The sequence below is a fragment of the Gobius niger genome, assembly GCF_951799975.1.
Source record: "Gobius niger genome assembly, chromosome: 22".
NCBI classification, from domain to species: domain Eukaryota; kingdom Metazoa; phylum Chordata; class Actinopteri; order Gobiiformes; family Gobiidae; genus Gobius; species Gobius niger.
Genome location: NC_136873.1, coordinates 11,856,963 through 11,884,237, shown reverse-complemented (window position 1 = coordinate 11,884,237; position 27,275 = coordinate 11,856,963). Strand labels below are relative to the sequence as shown.

At 41.8% G+C, this 27,275-nt stretch overlaps 1 protein-coding gene across 1 annotated transcript in view; it reads right to left on the bottom strand.

Annotated features, from left to right (window-relative positions):
• LOC306981217 (uncharacterized protein) overlaps window positions 1-26,555 on the bottom strand; it is a gene marked incomplete at both ends in the record, with an annotated part of 41,466 nt that extends 14,911 nt beyond the window's left edge. The window contains 4 exons of the mRNA XM_079580779.1: window positions 9,140-9,730; window positions 9,989-10,021; window positions 10,076-10,104; window positions 26,311-26,555. Coding sequence (XP_079436905.1) covers window positions 9,140-9,730; window positions 9,989-10,021; window positions 10,076-10,104; window positions 26,311-26,555 — 898 coding nt within the window. The remainder of the gene's footprint in view (window positions 1-9,139; window positions 9,731-9,988; window positions 10,022-10,075; window positions 10,105-26,310) is intronic.
• Window positions 26,556-27,275: the final 720 nt, after the last annotated feature.

The window sequence follows — 27,275 nt, the reverse complement described above, 5'->3', positions numbered from 1 at the left end:
ATGCGGTCGCTGTTCCCACGCCTAACCAAAAAGCTAAGACCGTGGCTAAGTGCTTGTGGGACAACTTCCTGGTGCATTATGGGATTCCTGAAAAGCTCCATAGTGACCAGGGACCTGATTTCGAGAGCCGTACCATCAAAGAACTTTGTGCGATGGCTGAAATCAGCAAGATTCGAACCACCCCATACCACCCTAGGGGTAACCCAGTAGAGCGGTTTAATCGCACCCTTTTGAACATGCTGGGAACTTTGGACAATCATCACAAGACACACTGGAAAGACTTTGTGAAACCATTGGTACATGCATACAACTGTACCCGGAGTGATGTCACCGGTTTCTGTCCGTACGAGCTTATGTTCGGGCGCCAGCCTCGTCTTCCAATAGACCTTGCCTTTGGATTGCCAGTGGGGAAGAAAGCACACACCTCTCACTCCCAGTACGTCGACCAGCTCAAAAGCCACCTTGAGGAGAGTTACAAAATCGCTGTTGAGAACTCAGAGAAGCTGATGCTCAGAAACAAAACACGTTTTGACAAGAATATCATTGCTTCGGAGCTGTCTCTGGGCGATCGAGTGCTGGTGAAGAATGTGCGGATAAGAGGAAAGCACAAGATTGCTGATCGGTGGGAGCAGGAGGTGTACACTGTCATTGAGAAAGCCGGTCCATTTCCAGTCTACACCGTGAAGCCGGAGAACAAAGACCGTCCTGTCCGGACACTGCACCGGGACCTTCTATTGCCTTGTGGCTATCTCTCAGCTCCAGCAAAGCAAGTACAGCCAAAAGCGAACCACTCCTTGCCTTCGGGAATTCAAGTACCTCCAGAACCCCCTGAAGATGGTGATGACGGCCTGTCAGAAGACGAATTGTGTCCTGATGTGCCTCACTCCATCTTGGAACCAGCAAGATTCACATCCGTTGTCGAGATACCCACTCCTTCACTTCCAGCTTCTCCTGCTCGTTTAGCCGAATCACCTGTGGTCCAGCCTGGCCAGCAACCACAGTTTCTTCCGGATGAGGACGTTCCAATAGCAGCGGAACCTGAAACTGAATCACGTGGATCTTCGGACCGCGATGACTTGCCTGAACAAGACCTACCTGAGCCAGAACCTGTAACTACTCACCTTGATCCTGAACCTGCCGCAAACCTGGAGCCTGTGGAAAATACTTTCTCTGATCCGGAATCTCCAGAGCCTTTCAACCCTGACTCTGACTCGTCTACTGATCCTGACCTGTCCAGTCCAGACAATGACCCACCAATCCGTCGTCCAACCCGAACACGCCGTGCTCCTGACCGCTTACAATATTCCAAACTCGGTCATCCTCTGCTGCACAGCATTCAGTCTCTGTTCCATGGACTAAGTACAGCTTTCAATTATGCCTTTGAGCTTGACGAGGCCCCACCTGTCCTTGCCAGCGACCGAACCGTCTGCTGTCAGCCAGCTGCATGTACAGGGACGTACATGAGTTCAGGGGGGGAACGTGTAACCCGCATTTCCTGAAGCAGTTTTAATTTTGCGGGTCTGCTTCCCGTACAGCCACAGCCCCGTTTCCTTATACCTGTGGGGTTAATCCCAGGTCACTTCCTCCTCCCCACTACTCCCTGTGACTGTGGCTGGTGGCGTGTGGTTTTGGGAGCTAATGCTACTACTAGCGCCGATTCCACCCTGATCTACGCTCATACGCTCAATACGCTCAGATTGACACTCCTATAATAGGTGAGTTTTAAAGTTCGAAGCGGTTTATAAATGATGGCGTGATGTTTACAAATACATTGTTTAACAGCATCACGCTTGTGATGACCGTTCGAGCCCCACACCTTCAAACCTCTCGGGCTGGGACCACTTCTACCCGAGTATCTTAGATAGTCTTCAACGGTGAGTTTCCGACACAAACTCGGTTTATTATTTACGTTTATAGCGAGTGATTTTAAGTTACATTTTGCGGTTTTGATTACGTGATCCAAGCCTCGCTACCGCTCCCGTTCCAAGCTCCTTTGAGCCTCTTTGATTGTTTACGGTTGTTTATGTGCTGTGCTAGCGCGCAAAGCACCGCTTCTAGCGCTTAATCCGTGACATTATTTAACTTAATATTTAAGCCGAATGGCACGGAACAGTTTCTTTTACTAGAAGCGATCCTTGGTTTTGCGCTTTTGCACCGGTTTTGTGCGCGCTTGAGATTTCTAATTATAGCATTAAAGCGGCTATGAGTTTCCGCTTTATTTACTTTTTGACTTTTGACGTAGCTACGTGTTTTTTTCCTATTGTTGCGCAACTTTATGAGAATCTGCTTGAGTATTTTAATCCCTACTCAAGTAATATACTTTATTCTTGGATATCTTGAGTATGTTGAAACTTTGAAGTGCACTTGATTTGTGAAATGGTTTTCTAATGTAATGAAACCTATTGTAAAACTATTTAGCTGTTAAATAGTTCTATGTAATATATCTGTAAAATCTACAGAGTTAATGTAGATAATTTAGCTTAATGATACATATGCTCATTTGTTTCATTTCGACCTTTCCAGGTCGGGTTTTTTGTAAAGGACTGAACCAACCAATCCACCCTTTTTGAATCGCAACCTTTCAACTTTCTCCTCTTGATGGCGAGCTATTGACCTACCAAAGTGGTAGGAATAATCGAACCTGAACTGAACTGAAAACTCAAAGAAAAACAACCTCTTTGAAGTGCATTCTGCACCACATTGTTTTGTTTTTGTATTTATGTGTATTGTTTTGTAATTATATCTGACCTATCAATAATATATATACACTTTCATAACCTCCTATATTTATTATTATATACCGTATATATATATATATTGAATACACTATTATATTGAAAACTATACATATTCAATACATTTTTTTGAAACGTTCCTCCTGTATATGTGTTTTATTCACACACTCTGGCTCCGTGGCCGAATCTTCTTCTGGCACAGTCAACCGTTCTAGTCATAAAGCGTTACATATAGTAAAGTTAAAGTAAAGTTATAGTAAAGTTAAAGTAAAGTTAAAGTAAAGTTAAAGTAAAGTTAAAGTAAAGTTAAAGTAAAGTTAAAGTAAAGTTATAGTAAAGTTAAAGTAAAGTTATGGTAAAGTTAAAGTAAAGTTATAGTAAAGTTAAAGTAAAGGTATGGTAAAGTTAAAGTAAAGTTATGGTAAAGTTAAAGTAAAGTTATAGTAAAGTTAAAGTAAAGGTATGGTAAAGTTAAAGTGAAGTTATAGTAAAGTTATAGTAAAGTTATAGTAAAGTTAAAGTAAAGTTATAGTAAAGTTATGGTAAAGTTAAAGTAAAGTTATAGTAAAGTTATAGTAAAGTTATGGTAAAGTTAAAGTAAAGTTATAGTAAAGTTAAAGTAAAGTTATAGTAAAGTTAAAGTAAAGTTATAGTAAAGTTAAAGTAAAGTTAAAGTAAAGTTAAAGTAAAGTTAAAGTAAAGTTAAAGTAAAGTTAAAGTAAAGTTATAGTAAAGTTAAAGTAAAGTTATGGTAAAGTTAAAGTAAAGTTATGGTAAAGTTAAAGTAAAGTTATAGTAAAGTTAAAGTAAAGTTATAGTAAAGTTAAAGTAAAGTTAAAGTAAAGTTAAAGTAAAGTTAAAGTAAAGTTAAAGTAAAGTTAAAGTAAAGTTATAGTAAAGTTAAAGTAAAGTTATGGTAAAGTTAAAGTAAAGTTATAGTAAAGTTAAAGTAAAGGTATGGTAAAGTTAAAGTAAAGTTATGGTAAAGTTAAAGTAAAGTTATAGTAAAGTTAAAGTAAAGGTATGGTAAAGTTAAAGTGAAGTTATAGTAAAGTTATAGTAAAGTTATAGTAAAGTTAAAGTAAAGTTATAGTAAAGTTATGGTAAAGTTAAAGTAAAGTTATAGTAAAGTTATAGTAAAGTTATGGTAAAGTTAAAGTAAAGTTATAGTAAAGTTAAAGTAAAGTTATAGTAAAGTTAAAGTAAAGTTATAGTAAAGTTAAAGTAAAGTTAGGGTAAAGTTAAAGTAAAGTTATGGTAAAGTTAAAGTTATAGTAAAGTTAAAGTAAAGTTATGGTAAAGTTTTAGTAAAGTTAAAGTAAAGTTATGGTAAAGTTAAAGTAAAGTTATAGTAAAGTTAAAGTAAAGTTATACTAAAGTTAAAGTAAAGTTATGGTAAAGTTAAAGTAAAGTTATAGTAAAGTTAAAGTAAAGTTATGGTAAAGTTAAAGTAAAGTTATAGTAAAGTTAAGGTAAAGTTAAAGTAAAGTTATAGTAAAGTTATGGTAAAGTTATAGTAAAGTTAAAGTAAAGTTATGGTAAAGTTATGGTAAAGTTAAAGTGAAGTTATAGTAAAGTTATAGTAAAGTTATGGTAAAGTTAAAGTAAAGTTATAGTAAAGTTAAAGTAAAGTTATGGTAAAGTTAAAGTAAAGTTATAGTAAAGTTAAAGTAAAGTTATGGTAAAGTTATAGTAAAGTTAAAGTAAAGTTATGGTAAAGTTAAAGTAAAGTTATAGTAAAGTTAAAGTAAAGTTAAAGTAAAGTTAAAGTAAAGTTATAGTAAAGTTTAAGTAAAGTTATAGTAAAGTTAAAGTAAAGTTATGGTAAAGTTAAAGGAAAGTTATAGTAAAGTTAAAGTAAAGGTATGGTAAAGTTAAAGTAAAGTTATGGTAAAGTTATAGTAAAGTTAAAGTAAAGTTATGGTAAAGTTAAAGTAAAGTTATGGTAAAGTTATAGTAAAGTTAAAGTAAAGTTATGGTACAGTTAAAGTAAAGTTATAGTAAAGTTAAAGTAAAGTTATAGTAAAGTTAAAGTAAAGTTAAAGTAAAGTTATGGTACAGTTAAAGTAAAGTTATAGTAAAGTTAAAGTAAAGTTATAGTAAAGTTAAAGTAAAGTTATAGTAAAGTTAAAGTAAAGTTATAGTAAAGTTAAAGTAAAGTTAGGGTAAAGTTAAAGTAAAGTTATAGTAAAGTTATAGTAAAGTTAAAGTAAAGTTATAGTAAAGTTAAAGTAAAGTTATAGTAAAGTTAAAGTAAAGTTATGGTAAAGTTAAAGTAAAGTTATAGTAAAGTTAAAGTAAAGTTATGGTAAAGTTAAAGTAAAGTTATAGTAAAGTTAAAGTAAAGTTATGGTAAAGTTAAAGTAAAGTTATAGTAAAGTTAAAGTAAAGTTATGGTAAAGTTAAAGTAAAGTTATAGTAAAGTTAAAGTAAAGTTATGGTACAGTTAAAGTAAAGTTAAAGTAAAGTTATAGAAAAGTTAAAGTAAAGTTATGGTACAGTTAAAGTAAAGTTATGGTACAGTTAAAGTAAAGTTATAGTAAAGTTAAAGTAAAGTTATAGTAAAGTTAAAGTAAAGTTATGGTAAAGTTAAAGTAAAGTTATAGTAAAGTTAAAGTAAAGTTATGGTAAAGTTAAAGTAAAGTTATAGTAAAGTTAAAGTAAAGTTATGGTAAAGTTAAAGTAAAGTTATAGTAAAGTTAAAGTAAAGTTATGGTACAGTTAAAGTAAAGTTAAAGTAAAGTTATAGTAAAGTTAAAGTAAAGTTATGGTACAGTTAAAGTAAAGTTATGGTACAGTTAAAGTAAAGTTATAGTAAAGTTAAAGTAAAGTTATAGTAAAGTTAAAGTAAAGTTATAGTAAAGTTAAAGTAAAGTTAGGGTAAAGTTAAAGTAAAGTTATAGTAAAGTTATAGTAAAGTTAAAGTAAAGTTATAGTAAAGTTAAAGTAAAGTTATAGTAAAGTTAAAGTAAAGTTATGGTAAAGTTAAAGTAAAGTTATAGTAAAGTTAAAGTAAAGTTATGGTAAAGTTAAAGTAAAGTTATAGTAAAGTTAAAGTAAAGTTATGGTAAAGTTAAAGTAAAGTTATAGTAAAGTTAAAGTAAAGTTATGGTAAAGTTAAAGTAAAGTTATAGTAAAGTTAAAGTAAAGTTATGGTAAAGTTAAAGTAAAGTTATAGTAAAGTTAAAGTAAAGTTATGGTAAAGTTAAAGTAAAGTTATAGTAAAGTTAAAGTAAAATTATGGTAAAGTTAAAGTAAAGTTAAAGTAAAGTTAAAGTAAAGTTATGGTAAAGTTAAAGTAAAGTTAAAGTAAAGTTAAAGTAAAGTTATGGTAAAGTTAAAGTAAAGTTATAGTAAAGTTAAAGTAAAGTTATGGTAAAGTTAAAGTAAAGTTATAGTAAAGTTAAAGTAAAGTTATGGTAAAGTTAAAGTAAAGTTATAGTAAAGTTAAAGTAAAGTTATGGTAAAGTTAAAGTAAAGTTATAGTAAAGTTAAAGTAAAGTTATGGTAAAGTTAAAGTAAAGTTATAGTAAAGTTAAAGTAAAATTATGGGTAAAGTTAAAGTAAAGTTAAAGTAAAGTTAAAGTAAAGTTAAAGTAAAGTTATAGTAAAGTTAAAGTCAGGTCTGAGGAGCTGAGCCGCTCACACTGTTCATCTTTTTAGGTATTTTTCACAAATAAAAATATCTGCAATACAATTATTGTGTGTTTGATCTTATTTATTGGGTGAAATGTTATGCAGTGTGGCTTTAAGTCAAAGAGCAGATACAGTCATGTAAAAACTGATATAAACAAATGTCAAAGTCATTGAGATTTTCCCCCAATAATTTAGTAGCACACTGTGCTGTTTGTGACACTTTTCTACTTTCGTGTTTAGATTTTCATTAATGGTGTTGAGTTTATAACTTATTCATTCACTACCTTGCTTAACTCTTGCTGTGCAATCATTAAACAAAATTCTGTTAACGGACAAACCAACTGCTCACCCTGGATGACCAAGGGACTACTGAATGCCTGTAAGAAGAAAAATCTATTATATAGAAAATTCATTAAAAATAGAACACCACAGTCTGAAGCAAAGTACAAAATGTATAAAAATAAATTAACAACTATCCTGCGGAAATGCAAGAAAGAATACTATCAAATGTTGCTTGAAAGAAATAAAAACAATGTCAAGGGAATTTGGCGTGTACTTAATAGTCTGTTTCGAACTGAAACCAAAATGGGTGTCTTTGAAAAGTCTTATATGCATAATGACGATAAAATTGTTAATATGAATTATGTGGTAAACTGTTTCAATAACTATTTTGTAAATATTGGGCCAGAACTGGCTGGCAAAATTGGGGCAACTGGTGTTACCCAAGAACAGCCTGCTGTCTCTGTGAACTCCTTCTTCCTCAAGCCAGCTGACGAAAAAGAAATCCTTAACATTGTTTACAAGTTCAAAAACAAACGATCAACAGACTGCGATGGTCTAGACATGTCTCTAATAAAAAAGGTTATCCATGAAATTGTTAAGCCAATTAAACACATATGTAATTTATCCTTTAAAACAGGAATATTCCCTGAGAGTATGAAAACTGCTAAAGTTATACCAGTATTTAAAAATGGTGATAAACAACAATTTGTTAATTATAGACCGATTTCTTTATTGCCTCAATTTTCCAAAATTTTAGAAAAATTGTTTACGGATCGTCTGAACAATTTTCTTGACAAATTTAAGCTTCTAAGTAACAGTCAGTATGGTTTCAGGAGAAATTCGTCAACTGCGCGCGCTTTGATTGATCTAATTGAGGAAGTAATAGCATTGAAAAGGAAAAATATGCCCTTGCAATTTTTATCGATCTAAAAAAAGCCTTCGACACTATAGATCACAATTTACTGATTACAAAAATGGAGAAAACAGGCATTCGAGGAACTTCCCTACTCTGGGTAAAATCGTATATCATGAATAGACAGCAGTTTGTTCAAATGGGTGAGTATCAGTCATCATTAAAAAGCGTTACCTGTGGTGTCCCCCAGGGGTCAGTGCTGGGGCCTTTACTGTTTCTACTGTATATTAATGACTTGTGTAATGTCACAGAAAAGCTTAAACTAGTTCTATTTGCTGATGACACCACCATTCTTTGTAGTGGGAAGGACTTGAAACAATTAATAGTTGAAGTAACTTCTGAAATGAGAAAAATAAAACAATGGTTTAACGAAAACAAACTATCATTAAATCTCAAAAAAACGAAAGTAATGATATTTACAAATAGGAAAATTAATATGGAGATTAAAATTAAACTGGATAATGATGAAATAGAACATGTTCAAACTCACAATTTTCTTGGAGTCATCCTTGACAATAAACTGTCCTGGAAACCCCATATATCTAACATCAAAACAAAGATTGCCAAATGCATTTCTATCATGGGTAAAACTAGGTATTTTTTAAATGACAAAGCTCTTTACACAGTCTATTGCTCCTTGGTGTTGCCATACATCACCTACTGCCTTGAAGTTTGGGGCAATACTTATCAAACCAATCTACTGAGTCTTATTGTACTGCAGAAAAGAGCTATTCGCATTGTACATAATGTAGGATATAGAAACCACACAAACTCATTGTTCTTGAAATCTAAAACCTTAAAACTAAAAGATTTAATAACATTAAAATCACTACAATTAATGTACAAAGCTCAACACAATATGCTTCCAACAAATGTCCAACTGATGTTTTGCAAAAACGAAGTTAAATACAATCTTAGACGTACAAATACTTTCACCAAGCAATACGTCCGTACTACAGCAAAGCAAATGTTTATCTCACGGTGTGGAGTCGATCTATGGAACGACCTGGATCAGGAAATGAAGAGTAGTCCTTCCTTAGAACAATTCAAAGTTAGGTTCAAGCAGGATTTACTGCATCAATACGCTGGAAATGAGAGCTAAACGATATTCAAGAGGTGAGAAAGATGGAATAAGACAATATGAAAAATAAAAATAATAATAATCATAATATCAATGTTCTCTGAAGGGCTATGTACATTAATATTTATATTGCTGTATACATATATAAACATGTATATGTACACGATATGTGCTTAAATGGACTACATACATGTATATATGAGCATATAAAAAAAAAATATTTTTATTTTTTTCTCAACAATATCGTATGTATGTTCATGATAAGGTACTGGATGCACGTTTAGTTGACATGCTTTCGAAACGTTACTATGGTAACTAACTGTAAATGTTTACCTTAAACTGTCAATTTGGAAGGGGGTAGGCGTGTACAAGCACCTTGCTTCTGCCTACTCCTTTTGGACATCTTACCTGTTAGTTTGTTTGTTTGTTTTGTCATGTCATCTGCTGAATACTCAGCTGCTCAAATAAAAAAATGAAATGAAAATGACTTACTCAGCTTCACTTTGAGCCAACGACACATGGACCGAGTCAGTTCTTCAGAGATGTTGGAAATGCTGTTATAATCTTCTACAGTGAAGACCTCTGCGACGTTTTCATCTCTCTTAATGACCTTTAACTCATCAGTGACTTTAACTCTGACCACAAACACTTTCAGATCATTACTCCACAAACTATTCAGCAAATCTGTGTTAACTCCGGATGAGTTCCTGTCAGTGACGAGGATTAAGATGTTTGGGGTTTTCTCTCTGTATCCTCGATCCGTTTGGGTAATATTTCTCCTGATGAACTTCACAGCGTGAACAGAGGATCCTCCAGGGAGCGGGGGACTCTGAGACACCCGTGACACGGCGTCCACCATCGAGGACAGATTATGAAACGTGTTCAGGTAAAACTCGACCTCAGGATCCCGGCCGTACTTCACCAAACTGACCCGCACCAAATCAGGACCGACCGGACCGACCATGGGGAGCAGGGTCTTCAGGAAGTCTCTGACTCTGGAGAAGTCGTCTGGACCGATGTGGTTGAATCCGTCGAGAAGCAGCATCAGGTCGGCTCTGAGCTCCTCCTCACTGAGAGAGCACTCTGCAGAGACACAAGAGCCGTTACCATTCTGTTATATTCAATCCTCGAGGTTCTGAGCTTTCAAATAGGGTGCAGGAAGTCCTTATAGTGTAATGTTTGTGTCCTGGATGGAGCTCAGTCTGTGAAGTGACTGTAAAGTGTTGAAGCTAAAAGAGCTGGAGTGTAAAGTGTGCTCTGATGGCTTTGATGTGAGCTCTGTTCCTCAGGTCAGACCAAACCAGGACAAACCCAGAGTTAAACCGGACCTTGTGGATTTACCTGTGTGAGCGCCGCTGTTCTGAGCCCAGATCTCTGAAAAACACAAACACAGCTTTATTTAAGAGTCTCAGTGTGTGATGTGCCCACGCTGAAGAGGCATCTGCAGAGAGGACTTCCTGTGAGAGGAAATGAGAGAAAACAAGTGTGAAATAGGACGTATCGGCCTAACATTTAAATATATATTAGGGCTGGGTTTAATTAATTGATTAATCGAAATCAAATCGACGGAGAAGGGACGACGTGGGCCCGCCCTCCTGTGGACCCACCACCCGCAGAGGGATCCGTAGGGGTCGGGTGCGGAGAGGACTGGGTGGCAGTCAGAGGCAGGTGCCTCGACGACCTGGTCCACATGCACAGCTTCTGGCGTTCGGGACATGGAACGTCACCTCGCTGGGGGGGCAGGAGCCTGAGCTTGTGCGGGAGGTTGAGAGATACCGGCTAGATATAGTCGGGCTCACCTCCACGCACAGCTTGGGTTCCGGATCCCAACTCCTGGAGAGAGGCTGGACTCTCCATTTTTCTGGAGTTGCCCGCGGGGAGAGGCGGCGGGCTGGGGTGGGTTTGCTCATATCCCCCCAGCTCAGCCGTCACGTGTTGGAGTTCACCCCGGTGGACGAGACTGTCGCGTCCCTACGCCTTCGGGTCGGGGACAGGTCTCTCACCGTTGTCTCAGCCTACGGGCCCAACATCAGTGCAGAGTACCCGGCCTTCTTGGAGTCCCTGGGAGGGGTACTAGATGGTGCTCCGACTGGGGACTCCATTGTTCTGCTGGGGGACTTCAACGCCCACGTGGGTAACGACAGTGAGACCTGGGAGGGGGTGATTGGGAAGAACGGCCTCCCCGATCTGAACCCGAGTGGTGTTCTGTTATTGGACTTCTGTGCTAGTCGCAGTTTGTCCATAACGAACACCATGTTCGAGCACAAGGGTGTCCATAAGTGCACGTGGCACCAGGACACCCTAGGCAGGAGGTCGATGATCGACTTTGTAGTTGTGTCGTCTGACCTCCGGCCGCGTGTCTCGGACACTCGGGTGAAGAGAGGGGCTGAGCTGTCAACCGATCACCACCTGGTGGTGAGCTGGATCCGCTGGCAGGGGAGGAAGCCGGTCAGACCTGGCAGGCCCAAGCGTGTTGTGAGGGTCTGCTGGGAACGTCTGGCGGATCCCTCTGTCAGTGGGGTCTTCAAATCCCACCTCCGGAAGAGCTTCACCCAGATTCCGGGGGAGGCGGGGGACATGGAGTCCGAGTGGACCTTGTTCTCCTCCTCCATTGTCGATGCGGCTGCTCGTAGTTGTGGCCGTAAGGTCTCTGGTGCCTGTCGCGGCGGCAATCCCCAAACCCGGTGGTGGCGCCCGGAAGTAAGGGATGCCGTCAAGCTGAAGAAGGAGTCCTACCTGGCCTTGTTGGCTTGTGGGACTCCTGAGGCAGCTGAGAGGTACCGGCAGGCCAAGCGTGCTGCAACTCGTGCGGTCGCGGAGGCTAAAACTCGTGTCTGGGAGGAGTTCGGGGAGGCCATGGAGGAAGACTATCGGTCGGCCTCGAAGAGATTCTGGCAAACCATCCGGCGCCTCAGGAGGGGGAAGCAGTGCTTCACCAACACTGTTTACAGTGCGGGTGGGGGGCTGCTGACCTCGACTGGGGATGTCGTCGGGCGGTGGAAGGAGTACTTCGAGGACCTCCTCAATCCCGTCGTCACGTCTTCCAATGAGGAAGCAGAGGCTGGGGACTCGGAGGTGGGCTCGCCCATCACCGGGGCTGAAGTCACCGAGGTGGTGAGAAAGCTCCTCGGTGGCTCCGGGGGTGGATGAGATTCGCCCTGAGTACCTTAAGTCTCTGGATGTTGTAGGACTGTCTTGGCTGACACGTCTCTGCAACATCGCGTGGCGGTCGGGGACAGTGCCCCTGGATTGGCAGACCAGGGTGGTGGTCCCTCTCTTTAAAAAGGGGGATCGGAGGGTGTGTTCCAATTACAGAGGGATCACCCTCCTTAGCCTCCCCGGTAAGGTCTACTCCAGGGTGCTGGAGAGGAGGATCCGGCCGATAGTCGAACCTCGGATCCAGGAGGAACAATGCGGTTTTCGTCCTGGTCGTGGCACACTGGAACAGCTCTATACCCTCCGTCGGGTGCTCGAGGGTTCGTGGGAGTTCGCCCAACCAGTCCACATGTGTTTTGTGGATCTGGAGAAGGTGTTCGACCGTGTCCCTCGTGGTGCCCTGTGGGGGGTGCTCCGGGAGTATGGGGTCCGGGGCCCTCTGTTAAGGGCTGTCCGTTCCCTGTATGAGCAGCAGGAGCTTGGTTCGCGTTGCCGGCAGTAAGTCAGACCTGTTCCCGGTGCGTGTTGGTCTCCGCCAGGGCTGCCCTTTGTCACCGGTTCTGTTCATTACTTTTATGGACAGAATTTCTAGGCGCAGCCAGGGGCCGGAGGGTGTCCGGTTTGGGAGCCTCAGAGTCTCATCTCTGCTGTTTGCGGACGATGTTGTTCTGATGGCTTCAACAAACCAGGACCTTCAGCTGCTCTGGGGCGGTTTGCAGCCGAGTGTGTAGCGGCCGGGATGGGGATCAGCACCTCCAAATCCGAGGCCATGGTTCTCCACCGGAAAAAGGTGCTTCCCCTCTACAGGTCGGTGGGGAGTCCTTACCTCAAGTGGAGGGGTTCAAGTATCTCGGGGTCTTGTTCTCAGTGAGGGACGGAAGGAGCGTGAGATCGATAGACGGATCGGTGCGGCGTCAGCAGTGATGCGGTCGCTGTATCGGTCTGTCGTGGTGAAGAGGGAGCTGAGTCGGGGGGCAAAGCTCTCGATTTACCGATCGATCTACGTTCCCACCCTCACCTATGGTCATGAGATTTGGGTCATGACCGAAAGGACAAGATCGCGAATACAAGCGGCCGAAATGAGTTTCCTTCGCAGGGTGGCTGGTCGCACCCTTCGAGATCGGGTGAGGAGCTCAGTTACCCGGGAGGAGCTCGGAGTAGAGTCGCTGCTCCTTCACGTCGAGAGGAGCAGCTGAGGTGGCTCAGGCATCTGTTCCGGATACCTCCTGGTCGCCTCCCGCGGGAGGTGTTCCAGGCATGTCCTAGTGGGACAAGGCCTCGTGGACCCAGGACACGGTGGTGGGACTATGTCTCTGAGCTGGCCTGGTGTCGCCTCGGGGTCAGAAGAGCTGGAGGAGGTGTGGCCTCGGGGTCAGAACAGCTGGAGGAGGTGTGTGTGGATCGGGAAGTTTGGGCATCTCTGCTGAGACTGCTGCCCCCGCGACCCGGCCCCGGATAAAGTGGAAGGGAATGGATGGATGGATGGAAATCAAATCGAAATAAACAGTTATGTTAAAAAAAAAAGTTACTCAATCCAAGTCCAGTTACACAAAATGAAACATGTAGATTTTCTAAGTGGATAAAAAGGGGAACTATATTGTGAGGCGTAAGAACACCTCAGGAGCACTTTAACGTCCGCACATGGAAGTGCTCCTGATCTCATGTGACTCAACTTGGATCGTTTTCACAGAACTGTGTTTAAAAAGGGAAAACGTGGAACAGCTCGGTCGCTTCTAACTGGGAGAGGCTAAATCCTAACAACATCTTTGGTCTGTTTGTGTGACTGAGCGCACGCAGAAAGACCAGATAGGTACGGATCAACTCGTCTAAGCTCAGGTAAGAACATATCTCAGTCTGGAAAAACGGTGGCCTGTTCCTTTAAATCTCCTTTTCCACCTAAAGATGAAGTAAAAAACTATGAATATTGATCCCTGTAAAGACTTTTTACACTCCACATTTAATATTGGTGAAAATATTGGTGAAAATGAATGTGATGTTTCTTTTTTCTGTCTTTAGAAATAATGTCTTTGACTTTTATTGAAAAGAGAAAAAGAAAAAACTAATACAGTTAAATAAAACCTAAAGCTGCTTTTATTGTGTTTGTAAAAGAACTCATATCTCTGAAGGACTCTTTAACCTGTGAAGGACCACCTATTTTGATGTACTCTCTCCTGGCTAAATTAAACAGTCCCCTCTCCATATTAAAATTACCGTTAAAACAACATACTTTGCTCATGTGAACCATCATTGGAATCAGGACAAGAAGCTTCTTTGTACATTTAGAAGGACATTGTGACAAAAACATGTAAAACGGTTCTTTAGTTATAAAATTAATACAAATATAGCTTTTTATACATCGAAAATTACACATAAACTGAAATGTCTTTCCTGAAAATATACTTCATAGCACACACTCCAAATGTAGTACAGTTGTGACCTTACTGGTGCTCAGCATGTGTGCAAAGTTTCAGAAGTCTAGGTCCAAGTATGATGGATTTGTAAACTTTTACATGCTTTGGTGCTATATCTCATTAGCATCGTGCACAAACCTCTCCAAAGTGACAAATGTTATAAAAGCAAAAATATTTTCACAAATGTGTCAAACAAAAGTGCAGCAGCAACAACAAACCTCCCAAAAATGGACTAAATCAAAGCAAAATGAAGTGGGTCATTTCTTTTCCATATTTATCTCAGTGCACAAAGGTGCGTCAGTCACAGCTTCCCCCAAAACAAAATGGCCGCCTTGTTTACTCAGAAAAGAGCTTTTACACGTCTTCATTCACTGTGGATCTGGACTATGGCAGATTGTTGGACAGAGACAATGGACGTTAGCATGTGGCTAACATGTGGCTAACGTGTGGCTAGCATGTGGCTAACATGTGGCTAACAAGTAGCTAACATGTACTTCTGGCCTGCACTGAGCACTGCCAGCACAAATATCAGTGGATTTCTTTGGGAAATGGCTCATTTTGAAGAGAACAGTCATGAGGATTAAGGGAACAGAACTGGAATTGCCAAAAAGTTTGTTTACAAGAAGATTTTCTCATTTGTGGAGTATTTTGAGGTAATTTCTGACCGTGAAAATAATGAGCCAAATTTTCCAAAAAGAGTATTTTGTTGAAATTTTTGTTGAATTATATTTTACTTGAGTATTTTGGACCAAAAAAATCCAGTCAACCTATGATTGGACCATAAATAATTTAATATGGATAAGAAATGCTTAATTTTAATACTCGATTTTCATGTTTTTTTTTTTATTTTTCTGTCCTTAATTAATGTTTTGATTTAAGTGATGGTGTTCCATGACTGGAATAGATGTTTTGGGGGGAAGTGCCTGTTTAAAAATCTGTGCCATACGTCTGTATTGGTCGAAATATAATTTGCCTAAATACTGTTTGCAAGTGAATGGAAGTGGAGTCAGTCCCTGATCAGGGACGGCCGTCCTGAACACGTTAAAACCATGTCTTTATAATAATCTGATGCTTTGTCTTTAACCCCATAATTCAGCTTCCTCTCAGAGTGGAGTCACTTTAACCACAGGTTACATTTGGGGAAATCACACATTTTATTTGTTGATTGAAATACGTTATTTAAACTTCACACAAAAAATAAAAAATAAATGTTTTTCTGCTCAAAGTACCTTTAGCAAATTAAGTTAATTAAGTTAATTCTCATAAAACTCGTCTGTTTTTGAGATTGTTCGACTTCATTTTTATTCCGTTTTAAAAGTTGCACAAAAACCACATCCTTTAACGACATTTGAATAAATTAGAAACAGAGTTTTACCTGAACTGAAGAGAAGGAGCAACAGCAGAACTGGAGGATCCATGTCCACGACGAGGCCCAACCGAACCAGGTCTGAACCAGGTCTGAACCAGGTCTGAACCAGGTCTGAACCAGGTCTAACCAGGTCTGAACCAGGTCTAACCCAGGTCTAAGCTGACTCTGTCGTCGTGTCAGATTCTTATCTGCTGTTATTTCCTGTGACGCTCGAGTTGAACCTGTCGGAAAGTTTTTTAAATCGATAACATCAAACATTTACTGCACATGTTTATCTCACATTAAGAAGCTTCTTATTAAAGTTTCCACTTTAGTTTTATTCATGTTAAAGGGGCTTAAAATGTAAAATCCACTTTTTCAGGCTTTATTAACCCCTTAACTCCCACCTGAACCGAGCACATTTTCTCCAGTTTGGCTTTACCCCAATCCAAAAGCTTCTGGAGAAAAGCTGTGAAAATAGCAACAAAACTGACACGAAAACAATGATGGAAATGTGACAAAAATGTGACGAAAAATTGATGAAAAAGTGGCAAAAATGTCACAAAAATGTCACAAGAAATTGACAAAAAATGTGACGAAAAAAAAGACAAAAATGTGATAAAAATGTGATAAAAAATGACAAAAATATGACCAAAAAATGACAAAAAATGTGACAAAAAATGACGAAAATTGGATTAAAAAAATGACGAAAAAAAAGACAAAAATGTGATTAAAAATTTCTCTCTCTCACCTCTGCTCCTCATTCACCTCCCTCTCTCTCTCTCACCTCTGCTGCTCATTCACCTCCCTCTCTCTCTCTCACCTCTGCTCCTCATTCACCTCTCTCTCTCTCTCACCTCTGCTCCTCATTCACCTCCCTCTCTCTCTCTCACCTCTGCTCCTCATTCACCTCCCTCTCTCTCTCTCACCTCTGCTCCTCATTCACCTCCCTCCCTCTCTCTCTCACCTCTGCTCCTCATTCACCTCTCTCTCTCTCACCTCTGCTCCTCATTCACCTCCCTCCCTCTCTCTCTCACCTCTGCTCCTCATTCACCTCTCTCTCTCTCACCTCTGCTCCTCATTCACCTCCCTCTCTCTCTCTCTCACCTCTGCTCCTCATTCACCTCCCTCTCTCTCTCTCACCTCTGCTCCTCATTCACCTCCCTCTCTCTCTCTCTCACCTCTGCTCCTCATTCACCTCCCTCTCTCTCTCACCTCTGCTCCTCATTCACCTCCCTCTCTCTCTCTCACCTCTGCTCCTCATTCACCTCCCTCTCTCTCTCTCACCTCTGCTCCTCATTCACCTCCCTCTCTCTCTCTCTCTCACCTCTGCTCCTCATTCACCTCCCTCTCTCTCTCTCACCTCTGCTCCTCATTCACCTCCCTCTCTCTCTCTCACCTCTGCTCCTCATTCACCTCCCTCTCTCTCTCTCTCACCTCTGCTCCTCATTCACCTCCCTCTCTCTCTCTCACCTCTGCTCCTCATTCACCTCCCTCTCTCTCTCTCTCACCTCTGCTCCTCATTCACCTCCCTCTCTCTCTCTCTCTCTCACCTCTGCTCCTCATTCACCCCCCTCCCTCTCTCTCTCACCTCTGCTCTTCATTCACCTCCCTCTCTCTCTCACCTCTGCTCCTCATTCACCTCCCTCTCTCTCTCTCACCTCTGCTCCTCATTCACCTCCCTCTCTCTCTCACCTCTGCTCCTCATTCACTTCCCTCTCTCTCTCTCACCTCTGCTCCTCATTCACCTCCCTCTCTCTCTCACCTCTGCTCCTCATTCACCTCCCTCTCTCTCTCTCTCACCTCTGCTCTTCATTCACCTCCCTCTCTCTCTCTCTCACCTCTGCTCCTCATTCACCTCCCTCTCTCTCTCTCTCACCTCTGCTCCTCATTCACCTCCCTCTCTCTCTCTCACCTCTGCTCCTCATTCACCTCCCTCTCTCTCTCACCTCTGCTCTTCATTCACCTCTCTCTCTCTCTCTCTCACCTCTGCTCCTCATTCACCTCTCTCTCTCTCACCTCTGCTCCTCATTCACCTCTCTCTCTCTCACCACCTCTGCTCCTCATTCACCTCCCTCTCTCTCTCTCTCACCTCTGCTCCTCATTCACCTCTGCTCTTCATTCACCTCCCTCTCTCTCACCACCTCTGCTCCTCATTCACCTCTGCTCCTCTTTCACCTCCCTCTCTCTCACCACCTCTGCTCCTCATTCACCTCCCTCTCTCTCTCTCTCTCACCTCTGCTCCTCATTCACCTCCCTCTCTCTCTCTCTCTCTCACCTCTGCTCCTCATTCACCTCCCTCTCTCTCTCTCTCTCACCTCTGCTCTTCATTCACCTCCCTCTCTCTCTCTCTCACCACCTCTGCTCCTCATTCACCTCCCTCTCTCTCTCTCTCACCTCTGCTCCTCATTCACCTCCCTCTCTCTCTCTCACCTCTGCTCCTCATTCACCTCCCTCTCTCTCTCTCTCTCACCTCTGCTCCTCATTCACCTCCCTCTCTCTCTCTCTCTCTCTCACCTCTGCTCCTCATTCACCTCCCTCTCTCTCTCTCTCACCTCTGCTCCTCATTCACCTCCCTCTCTCTCTCTCTCACCTCTGCTCCTCATTCACCTCCCTCTCTCTCTCTCACCTCTGCTCCTCATTCACCTCCCTCTCTCTCTCTCACACACCTCTGCTCCTCATTCACCTCCCTCTCTCTCTCTCACCTCTGCTCCTCATTCACCTCTCTCTCTCTCTCTCTCTCTCACCTCTGCTCCTCATTCACCTCCCTCCCTCCCTCTCACCTCTGCTCCTCATTCACCTCCCTCCCTCCCTCTCACCTCTGCTCCTCATTCACCTCCCTCTCTCTCTCTCTCTCACCTCTGCTCCTCATTCACCTCCCTCTCTCTCTCTCTCACCTCTGCTCCTCATTCACCTCCCTCTCTCTCTCTCTCTCACCTCTGCTCCTCATTCACCTCCCTCTCTCTCTCTCTCACCTCTGCTCTTCATTCACCTCCCTCTCTCTCTCTCACCTCTGCTCCTCATTCACCTCCCTCTCTCTCTCTCACCTCTGCTCCTCATTCACCTCCCTCTCTCTCTCTCACCTCTGCTCCTCATTCACCTCCCTCTCTCTCTCACCACCTCTGCTCCTCATTCACCTCCCTCTCTCTCTCTCTCCTCTGCTCCTCATTCACCTCTCTCTCTCTCTCACCTCTGCTCCTCATCCACCTCTCTCTCTCTCTCTCACCTCTGCTCCTCATTCACCTCCCTCTCTCTCTCTCACCTCTGCTCCTCATTCACCTCCCTCTCTCTCTCTCACCTCTGCTCCTCATTCACCTCCCTCCCTCTCTCTCACCTCTGCTCCTCATTCACCTCCCTCTCTCTCTCTCACCACCTCTGCTCCTCATTCACCTCCCTCTCTCTCTCTCACCACCTCTGCTCCTCATTCACCTCCCTCTCTCTCTCACCTCTGCTCCTCATTCACCTCTCTCTCTCTCTCTCTCACCTCTGCTCCTCATTCACCTCTCTCTCTCTCTCTCTCTCACCTCTGCTCCTCATTCACCTCCCTCTCTCTCTCTCTCTCTCTCACCTCTGCTCCTCATTCACCTCCCTCTCTCTCTCTCTCACCTCTGCTCCTCATTCACCTCCCTCTCTCTCTCTCACCTCTGCTCCTCATTCACCTCTCTCTCTCTCTCTCACCTCTGCTCCTCATTCACCTCCCTCTCTCTCTCTCTCACCTCTGCTCCTCATTCACCTCCCTCTCTCTCTCTCACCTCTGCTCCTCTTTCACCTCCCTCTCTCTCTCTCTCTCTCACCTCTGCTCCTCATTCACCTCCCTCTCTCTCTCTCACCTCTGCTCCTCATTCACCTCTCTCTCTCTCTCTCTCACCTCTGCTCCTCATTCACCTCCCTCTCTCTCTCTCTCACCTCTGCTCCTCATTCACCTCCCTCTCTCTCTCTCTCTCTCACCTCTGCTCCTCATTCACCTCCCTCTCTCTCTCTCTCTCACCTCTGCTCCTCATTCACCTCCCTCTCTCTCTCTCTCTCTCACCTCTGCTCCTCATTCACCTCCCTCTCTCTCTCTCACCTCTGCTCCTCATTCACCTCCCTCTCTCTCTCTCTCTCTCACCTCTGCTCCTCATTCACCTCCCTCTCTCTCTCTCACCTCTGCTCCTCATTCACCTCCCTCTCTCTCTCTCTCTCTCACCTCTGCTCCTCATTCACCTCCCTCTCTCTCACCACCTCATGTCCTTATATGGTGCTATGGAGGCGTGCAGGGGGCGTGTCCTGAGGAGGAGTCAGTGAAGGGGACATTACTCAAACTTTGATCCCAGATCATAAAATCAGATGCATCTCAGTGTCTGAGGAGTTTTGGAAGATCATGATCAAAACATTTGATTTTGTATAAATAAATGTGCATTTGTTTGGTGTTTATAGAATATCAGTTGTTTGTATAACTTTTATAGCTTTGTTTTTCCAAACACATTCTGCTCTACTGTGCTTTACTTTCACTGTCAAACTGCTCTGAACATTTAATCATTTGATAAAAGTCCATGAATTTAGATGTAAACTCTGCTTTGAGCAGATTTTTGGATGAGAATCCAGAGACTTTCCTGAAATAAGAGAGTGAGGGCCTGATCTTGTGCATCAAAACACAGACGATAGCGTGACATGTTGCCTCAGTAGCAGCACTTTGTGATCTCACTCCAGACTTAGAGCATTTAAGTGGGTGGAGACACACATTTCCTCCAACCAGATCGTGTGGGAGTGTGGGGTGAACATGTGCTTTTGTTTTGCTTTGCGTTTTTCTCTGGAGACGTGAACATGGTTTAGCTCACGATGGTTTAGCTCACGATGGTTTAGCTCACGATGGTTTAGCTCACCATGGTTTAGCTCACGACGGTTTAGCTCACGATGGTTTAGCTCACGATGGTTTAGCTCACGATGGTTTAGCTCACGATGGTTTAGCTCACGACGGTTTAGCTCACGATGGTTTAGCTCACGATGGTTTAGCTCACCATGGTTTAGCTCACGATGGTTTAGCTCACGACGGTTTAGCTCACGATGGTTTAGCTCACGATGGTTTAGCTCACGATGGTTTAGCTCACGATGGTTTAGCTCACGATGGTTTAGCTCACGATGGTTTAGCTCACGACGGTTTAGCTCACGATGGTTTAGCTCACGATGGTTTAGCTCACGATGGTTTAGCTCACGATGGTTTAGCTCACGATGGTTTAGCTCACGATGGGGTAAATAAAGTTGTTAGTTTGACCTTAAGCCTAAGGCTTAAGAAAGAACGCAAGACAGCGCAATGTAAACCAGGAAGTGAATGTCAGCCGTGTTTCCATCAGTGCAGTCGCCTCCTCTTGTGGCGCCCCCTGCAGGTGGCGGAGGCCAATGGCACATAAAGCGCCGCCACTCGGAACATAATTCACCAAGAGCCTGCGCCGCCCCGTGCGCCGCCACAAGGTCTGGCCCTGAGAATCACAGTTTGAATATATTTGGAAACTGGGTTATAGCACTGGTTTTTGGGTCCTAAAGCTATGAAAAAATGACTGAATTCCAAATGTGGTGCATGTGCATGTAGAGGAGGCCCTGTGGAGTGTATGTTTAACAAAGTTATGGATTTGGAGTTGAAATGAAGTTGGTATGAAAGGCAAAAGTCAAAAAAATATAGCTGGATTCACAGACATGGAGGACACTGCCATTGAAATGAATGGAGAGCTGCTGCTGTTTTCAGGCTTTAGGCCCTGTAACTATTGTAAAAATATGTGAATTCAAAATGTGGTGAATGTGCATGTAGAGGAGGTCCTCTGGGATGGAAACATAATAATGGTTTCATATCTGAAGCACAAATGAAGTCGGTACAAAAGGTCAAAGACTGAAAACATGGAGGATCGGCTCATGTCCATTGAAATGAATGGGATTTTGTCCCAGAGACGACGAGTGTAACTATTTGCTCTCATTCAAAAATGAAACATTTTTCAACAACAGAACCTGCTCTACCTTTGAGCCTTTGAGGGGAGCACTTTTGAATCCAATATGAGGAGTGAAATAAGTATATGGATAAAACTGAAATGAATGACCTGATGAGGATTTCTTGAAGATTTCTGCACATGAGGATGAGGAAGTTGTTCTTTCCACAGTTGGAGAACACGCACAGGCTCCTCATGAGCTGAAATAGAGAATTTAGTTTGGAAACTGTTCTGTGTCGTCATTAGAACTGAGTCTAATGTTTGAGTAAGAGGACGACTGTTCCATGAGACCCATCAGTGAGCATCGCTGTCCACAATTAGAGATAGAAGAAAACCTTGATCCTGAGAGATCGTACCGTTGTTGTAAGTGTTGGAATGACAAATATCCCTCAGATTCTGCACGTCTTTACGGGACCACTGAGGAAAGGACAGAGGGGCCTCTCCTGTTGTGAGTAAAGATCATGACAGATCGGAGAGTGAGAGAAACGTTACAACCTTTCCTTATATTATTCCAAACTTTAACAACTTCACCAATAATTAAGCCATATTTAGTGCAATCACTTGAAGGAATCAAATGTTGGAGTCTGTGAGGGAGCACAAGGTTCTCCTCTCAGGGTCTCCAAGAAACAGTTGGAGATGGATTCATCCACTGACTCCAGGGCCGGAGAACAAACGACCAATGAAACCATTTAAAGCTGGTTCGTTAACCTTCACTTTTACTTCTTTGTAACAGAGACGTTTTACTCTGTGTTTTTTATTGCACCAAATAAAATGAGCAGCTGATAAATGTCACTTTTCCCAGAATCCTTTAGTCGGTGAAAGAGGGATCACTGCGTGTTTTTATTACAGAGAAACGTCCATGAAAAGACAGAGGAAGTGAGTCCCATTTTCAGAAACCTGCTTCATCTGCTGCATTATAGTTCTGTTTAACTGTATCTGAGAGTGAGGGATCTAAAGATACTTGTAAGTATTTAAAGTGCTCTGCAACTGTCTCAGTGTGATGTGCCCACGCTGAAGAGCTTCATCTGCAGCTCTGACTTCCTGTCAGAGGAAATTAGAAAAAACAAGTGTGAAATAGGAAATATCGGCCTAATAGAAACAGTGGGTTGATAAAGGATCCGCCCCCTTTAACTTTTCAACATTTTGAACTAAAAACATAAATATATTGAGTTTAATTTGACATGAAAGAGGCAAACATGGTGTATTTTTATGCAAATCTTTTTACAACCTAACCCAGCTTTATACTTCTGAATAACTTCCTCCTGGACCTGTCTGGTGTGTTCTTGGACTTCATGAAGCTTCTGCTCCACAATCGTCTCTAACAGACCTGAGAAACAGTATTGCATTAACGGTGGATGGCTTCCAGGCAGTCCCTCCTCTGATCGATTGTCCTACCAGCAGCGCTGAAGTTGCGCTCACTGCTGCTGCTGCTGGCTGGTGTGGCAAGGACACTGAGCTTTGGGTATTTGAATTGCTGGATTTTTGTCTTTTTTTGCTGGATTTTTGTCACTTTTTTGATGGATTTTTGTCACTTTTTTTGATGGATTTTTGTCACTTTTTTGATGGATTTTTGTCACTTTTTTGATGGATTTTTGTCACTTTTTTTGATGGATTTTTGTCACTTTTTTGATGGATTTTTGTCTTTTTTTTATGGATTTTTTTTTCACTTTTTTTGATGGATTTGTGTCACTTTTTTGATGGATTTTTGTCCCTTTTTGATGGATTTTTTTTAAAGGCAACAAATAATCGTTTGAATAATCGTGATTTCAATGATGACAAAAATAATCGTGATTATTATTTTTTCAATAATCGAGCAGCCCTAGTTTGACCCTTGGTCGGTCACCCTGACCACTTTATTCAGCAGACTCATATCTAGGCCATAGTCCGTTAGAAGTCTGATGATTTCTCTCCTAATATTGTCCCCTGTCTTAGCCTCTTCCAGTGGGAATTGGGCTGTGGTCAATACGGTGCTTATCAATTCAAATGTTTTGGTTACATAATGGCAAGTGATGGGTCATGTAGCTTAATTTGTGGTAGTCTTCTGTCCACATATTCGTTGTCATTCTGATCGAATTCCTCAGCCAGAATGCCATTTAACTCAACGAAACCTGCTCCTTCAATTGCACGGAATGGCCTTATGTCTTTACAGCAGAACTCGACACATTTTTTAGTCAGTTTTTCTTTAGCCTGCACGGGGATTTTTCTTGATGTAGCAAAAGCAGTGATGCTCGACTGTAATGGCCCAGGTCACTTACATGTTCTGTCCACGTGGCGCTGCAAATGGGAATTCCCGGTTACCTTGCCATTGAACATGTCCAACAGCTTCCTCACTCTCGGCCTTTACAACTATATTGAACGTTTTCCACACAGACTTTCTGCTCTCATTTTTGGTGGTTTTAAGGGGAGACACTACAGGCAAAACAAAAAAAAATCAGTTTTCAGGTTTTGGGCCAAATCTGTCTCTGAACATATAAACTTTCACCCGGAAACAGAAAATATGCCTAATCTTCACAATAACATGTTTAAACATTGCGCTGATTCAATGTTCCCCCATAGACTTATATGGGAGAATGCAATTTCAAGGGCCTTTTTCTCAAAACACATTTTTCCGTCATTGTGGCGACACTATGTCCACGTCAGTCGGACCGAAAGACTTCACATTTTCCAGCCTTGGACTGAACAATATTTGGATGATTTTTTCAGAGGGATTTTTTATTATTTAATCCCTTAAGCCCCATTTATTGAGTTTTGAATGTCAAAAAATAAGGCGAAAATTACATTTTAACAAATTTTTCCACTAAAAAACAGCTTATTTTAAAACTAAACAAGAAATCCAAAATCCCCTCTGAGAAAGTCTTGGTAACTCATTTATCAATAAAATGAAACCATGAATTTGAATGTAGCTCTATCCATTATTCAGATTTCGTCGCCGAAAAGATGTATTTTTTTCTCACATTTATGTCAGTGATCTACAGCAAAAGTTTCAAATTGATATCTGTAAATATACACTTTTTCCCTATTCACCTGCAGTGTCTCGCCTTAAATTCTCCAGAAGCCAACTTCTTTTGGTTATCTTCCATCTTAGCGCATTAACACAACTGCAGTGAGTGCACCGACTACACGTGTTTCGTTGCCACAGCAGTTCACAACTTCTTAAAAGCATTACTGCGTGCGCTAGGGCTGCTCGATTATTGAAAAAATAATAATCACGATTATTTTTGTCATAATTGAAATCACGATTATTCAAACGATTATTTGTTGCCTTTAAAAAATCCATCAAAAAAAGTGACAAAAATCCATTTAAAAAAAAGACAAAAATCCAGCAGAAAAAAAGACAAAAATCCAGCAAAAAAAGACAAAACTCCAGCAAAAAAATGACAAAAATCCAGCAGAAAAAAGACGAAAATCCAGCAAAAAAAGACAAAAATCCATTAAAAAAATGACAAAAATCCATCAAAAAAGTGACAAAAATCCATTAAAAGAAAAAAATCCAGCAGAAAAAAGACGAAAATCCAGCAAAAAAAGACAAAAATCCATTAAAAAAAAGACAAAAATCCAGCAGAAAAAAGACAAAAATCCATCAAAAAAGTGACAAAAATCCATTAAAAAAAAGACAAAAATCCAGCAGAAAAGACAAAAATCCAGCAAAAAAAGACAAAAATCCAGCAAAAAAAATGACAAAAATCCAGCAGAAAAAAGACGAAAATCCAGCAAAAAAAGACAAAAATCCATTAAAAAAAAGACAAAAATCCAGCAGAAAAAAGACAAAAATCCAGCAAAAAAAGACAAAAATCCATTAAAAAAAAGACAAAAATCCAGCAGAAAAAAGACAAAAATCCAGCAAAAAAAGACAAAAATCCATTAAAAAAAGGCAAAAATCCAGCAGAAAAAGTGACAAAAATCCAAAAATTTAAAATTAGAAAAAAATAATAAAAAAAATAATTGAAAAAAATAATAAAAAAATTTGAAAAAATTGAAAAAAATATATATAATCGATTTTTTGCGATTATGCTAATTTTGTAATCGTTTACTGTTGTAATCGAAATCGTAATCGAATTTCGATTAATTGCACAGCCCTAACGTGCGCACTGCGTAAGCGGGTTTAAATGCCGCATCTACTATTTATTTAGTTAGTTTTTTTGACAAATGAACGCTTGCAATGCATGAAATGGATCAGACCCATTTTATTATATTTTTTTATTATCGTGCTGATGTGTCCGAGTCCGACCCGAGCCCGAAAATAAGTTCTAAATATTTGTCCGAGTCCGACCGAGCCCGTCGGACGATTGCGTGTGCAGCCGTGACCGGAGTGAAGCAAAAACAAGCCCAGAGTTCAGAATCAGGAACATTTTATTGCTTTTGTCAGTGAAAGGTTTTACTAACGAGACATTTGCTTCAGTGCAATAACATGAAACATAAAACAACCACAGGGGCAGCTGCTCAAAACAAAACTATGGTCAATTCAAAACGGTAAACCTCGTACCTGGATGTCCATGTGTGTTAAAGACCAGGTTTTAGCTTTGAAGTCTGTAAAACCCCTCACACACACTTACACACGGGTTCTCCTCAGGCCTGGATGGAAACATCGTGAGCTGCTCTTTTATCAAAGCGAAAACAATGAAATCATTCAAGACGTAGAAGAACAAACATCTTGGAATTATTCTTAAAAACAACCTTAAATTTGAAAGTTAAAGTTTAGTTTTGCTATAACACAAAAACAATGGATCTGGTTTGTCAAACAGTGTCCAGGGTGGGAGAGGGTCAGACAGTGTCCACGGTGGGAGAGGGTCAGACAGTGTCCAGGGTGGGAGAGGGTCAAACAGAGTCCGGGGTGGGAAGGGCCAGCGGTGATCCGAGACGGGGGGCTGGAGCTCTTTGATGAGGAACTGATGGTCGGCCCCCCATTTGAGTTCCAGGGTCACGGAGACGCTCAGGACACAAAGGACGTCCACAATGACGATGGGGCTGTGACCTTCCTGAAGTTCACTCATCAGCTCCAGGTTATTTCCGATCCACCGCTCTCCTGTCAACAGAATCATCACGTCTCCATATGAGTCTGATGATTAGGGTCTATCAATCTATCATGCCCCGCCCCCCCCCTCATTGTAAATACCTTTGAAGCAAACGATGGCGATGGAGCGTCATGTGCAGATGAGAGCGAACACAACCAGCAGGACCAGGACCAGCAGAATCAGGACCAGCACCACCAGCAGGACAAGCAGAAACAGGATCAGCACCACCAGCAGGACCAGCAGAAACATGACCAGCATCACAAGCAGGACAAGCAGGACCAGCAGGACCAGCAGAAACAGGACCAGCACCACCAGCAGGACAAGCAGGACCAGGACCAGCACCACCAGCAGGACAAGCAGAAACAGGACCAGCACCACCAGCAGGACAAGAAGGACCAGCAGGACCAGGACCAGCACCACCAGCAGGGCCCAGGGGAACACAAACAGGACATCAAGCAGGAACATCTGTGCACCTCGCTCAGAACCAGCATGTCTCACCTTCAAGGAGGTCCAGTCGGTGGTCCAGAAGGCTCAAACAGGTTCAACCTCGTTACTCCAGTAGGTGTTGGGCTCGAACACTCACCTTTACTCGTGCAGTAGGTGTTGGGCTCAGACTCACCTTTACTCGTGCAGTAGGTGTTGGGCTCAGACTCACCTTTACTCGTGCAGTAGGTGTTGGGCTCGAACAGACTCACCTTTACTCGTGCAGTAGATGTTGGGCTCGAACACTCACCTTTACTCGTGCAG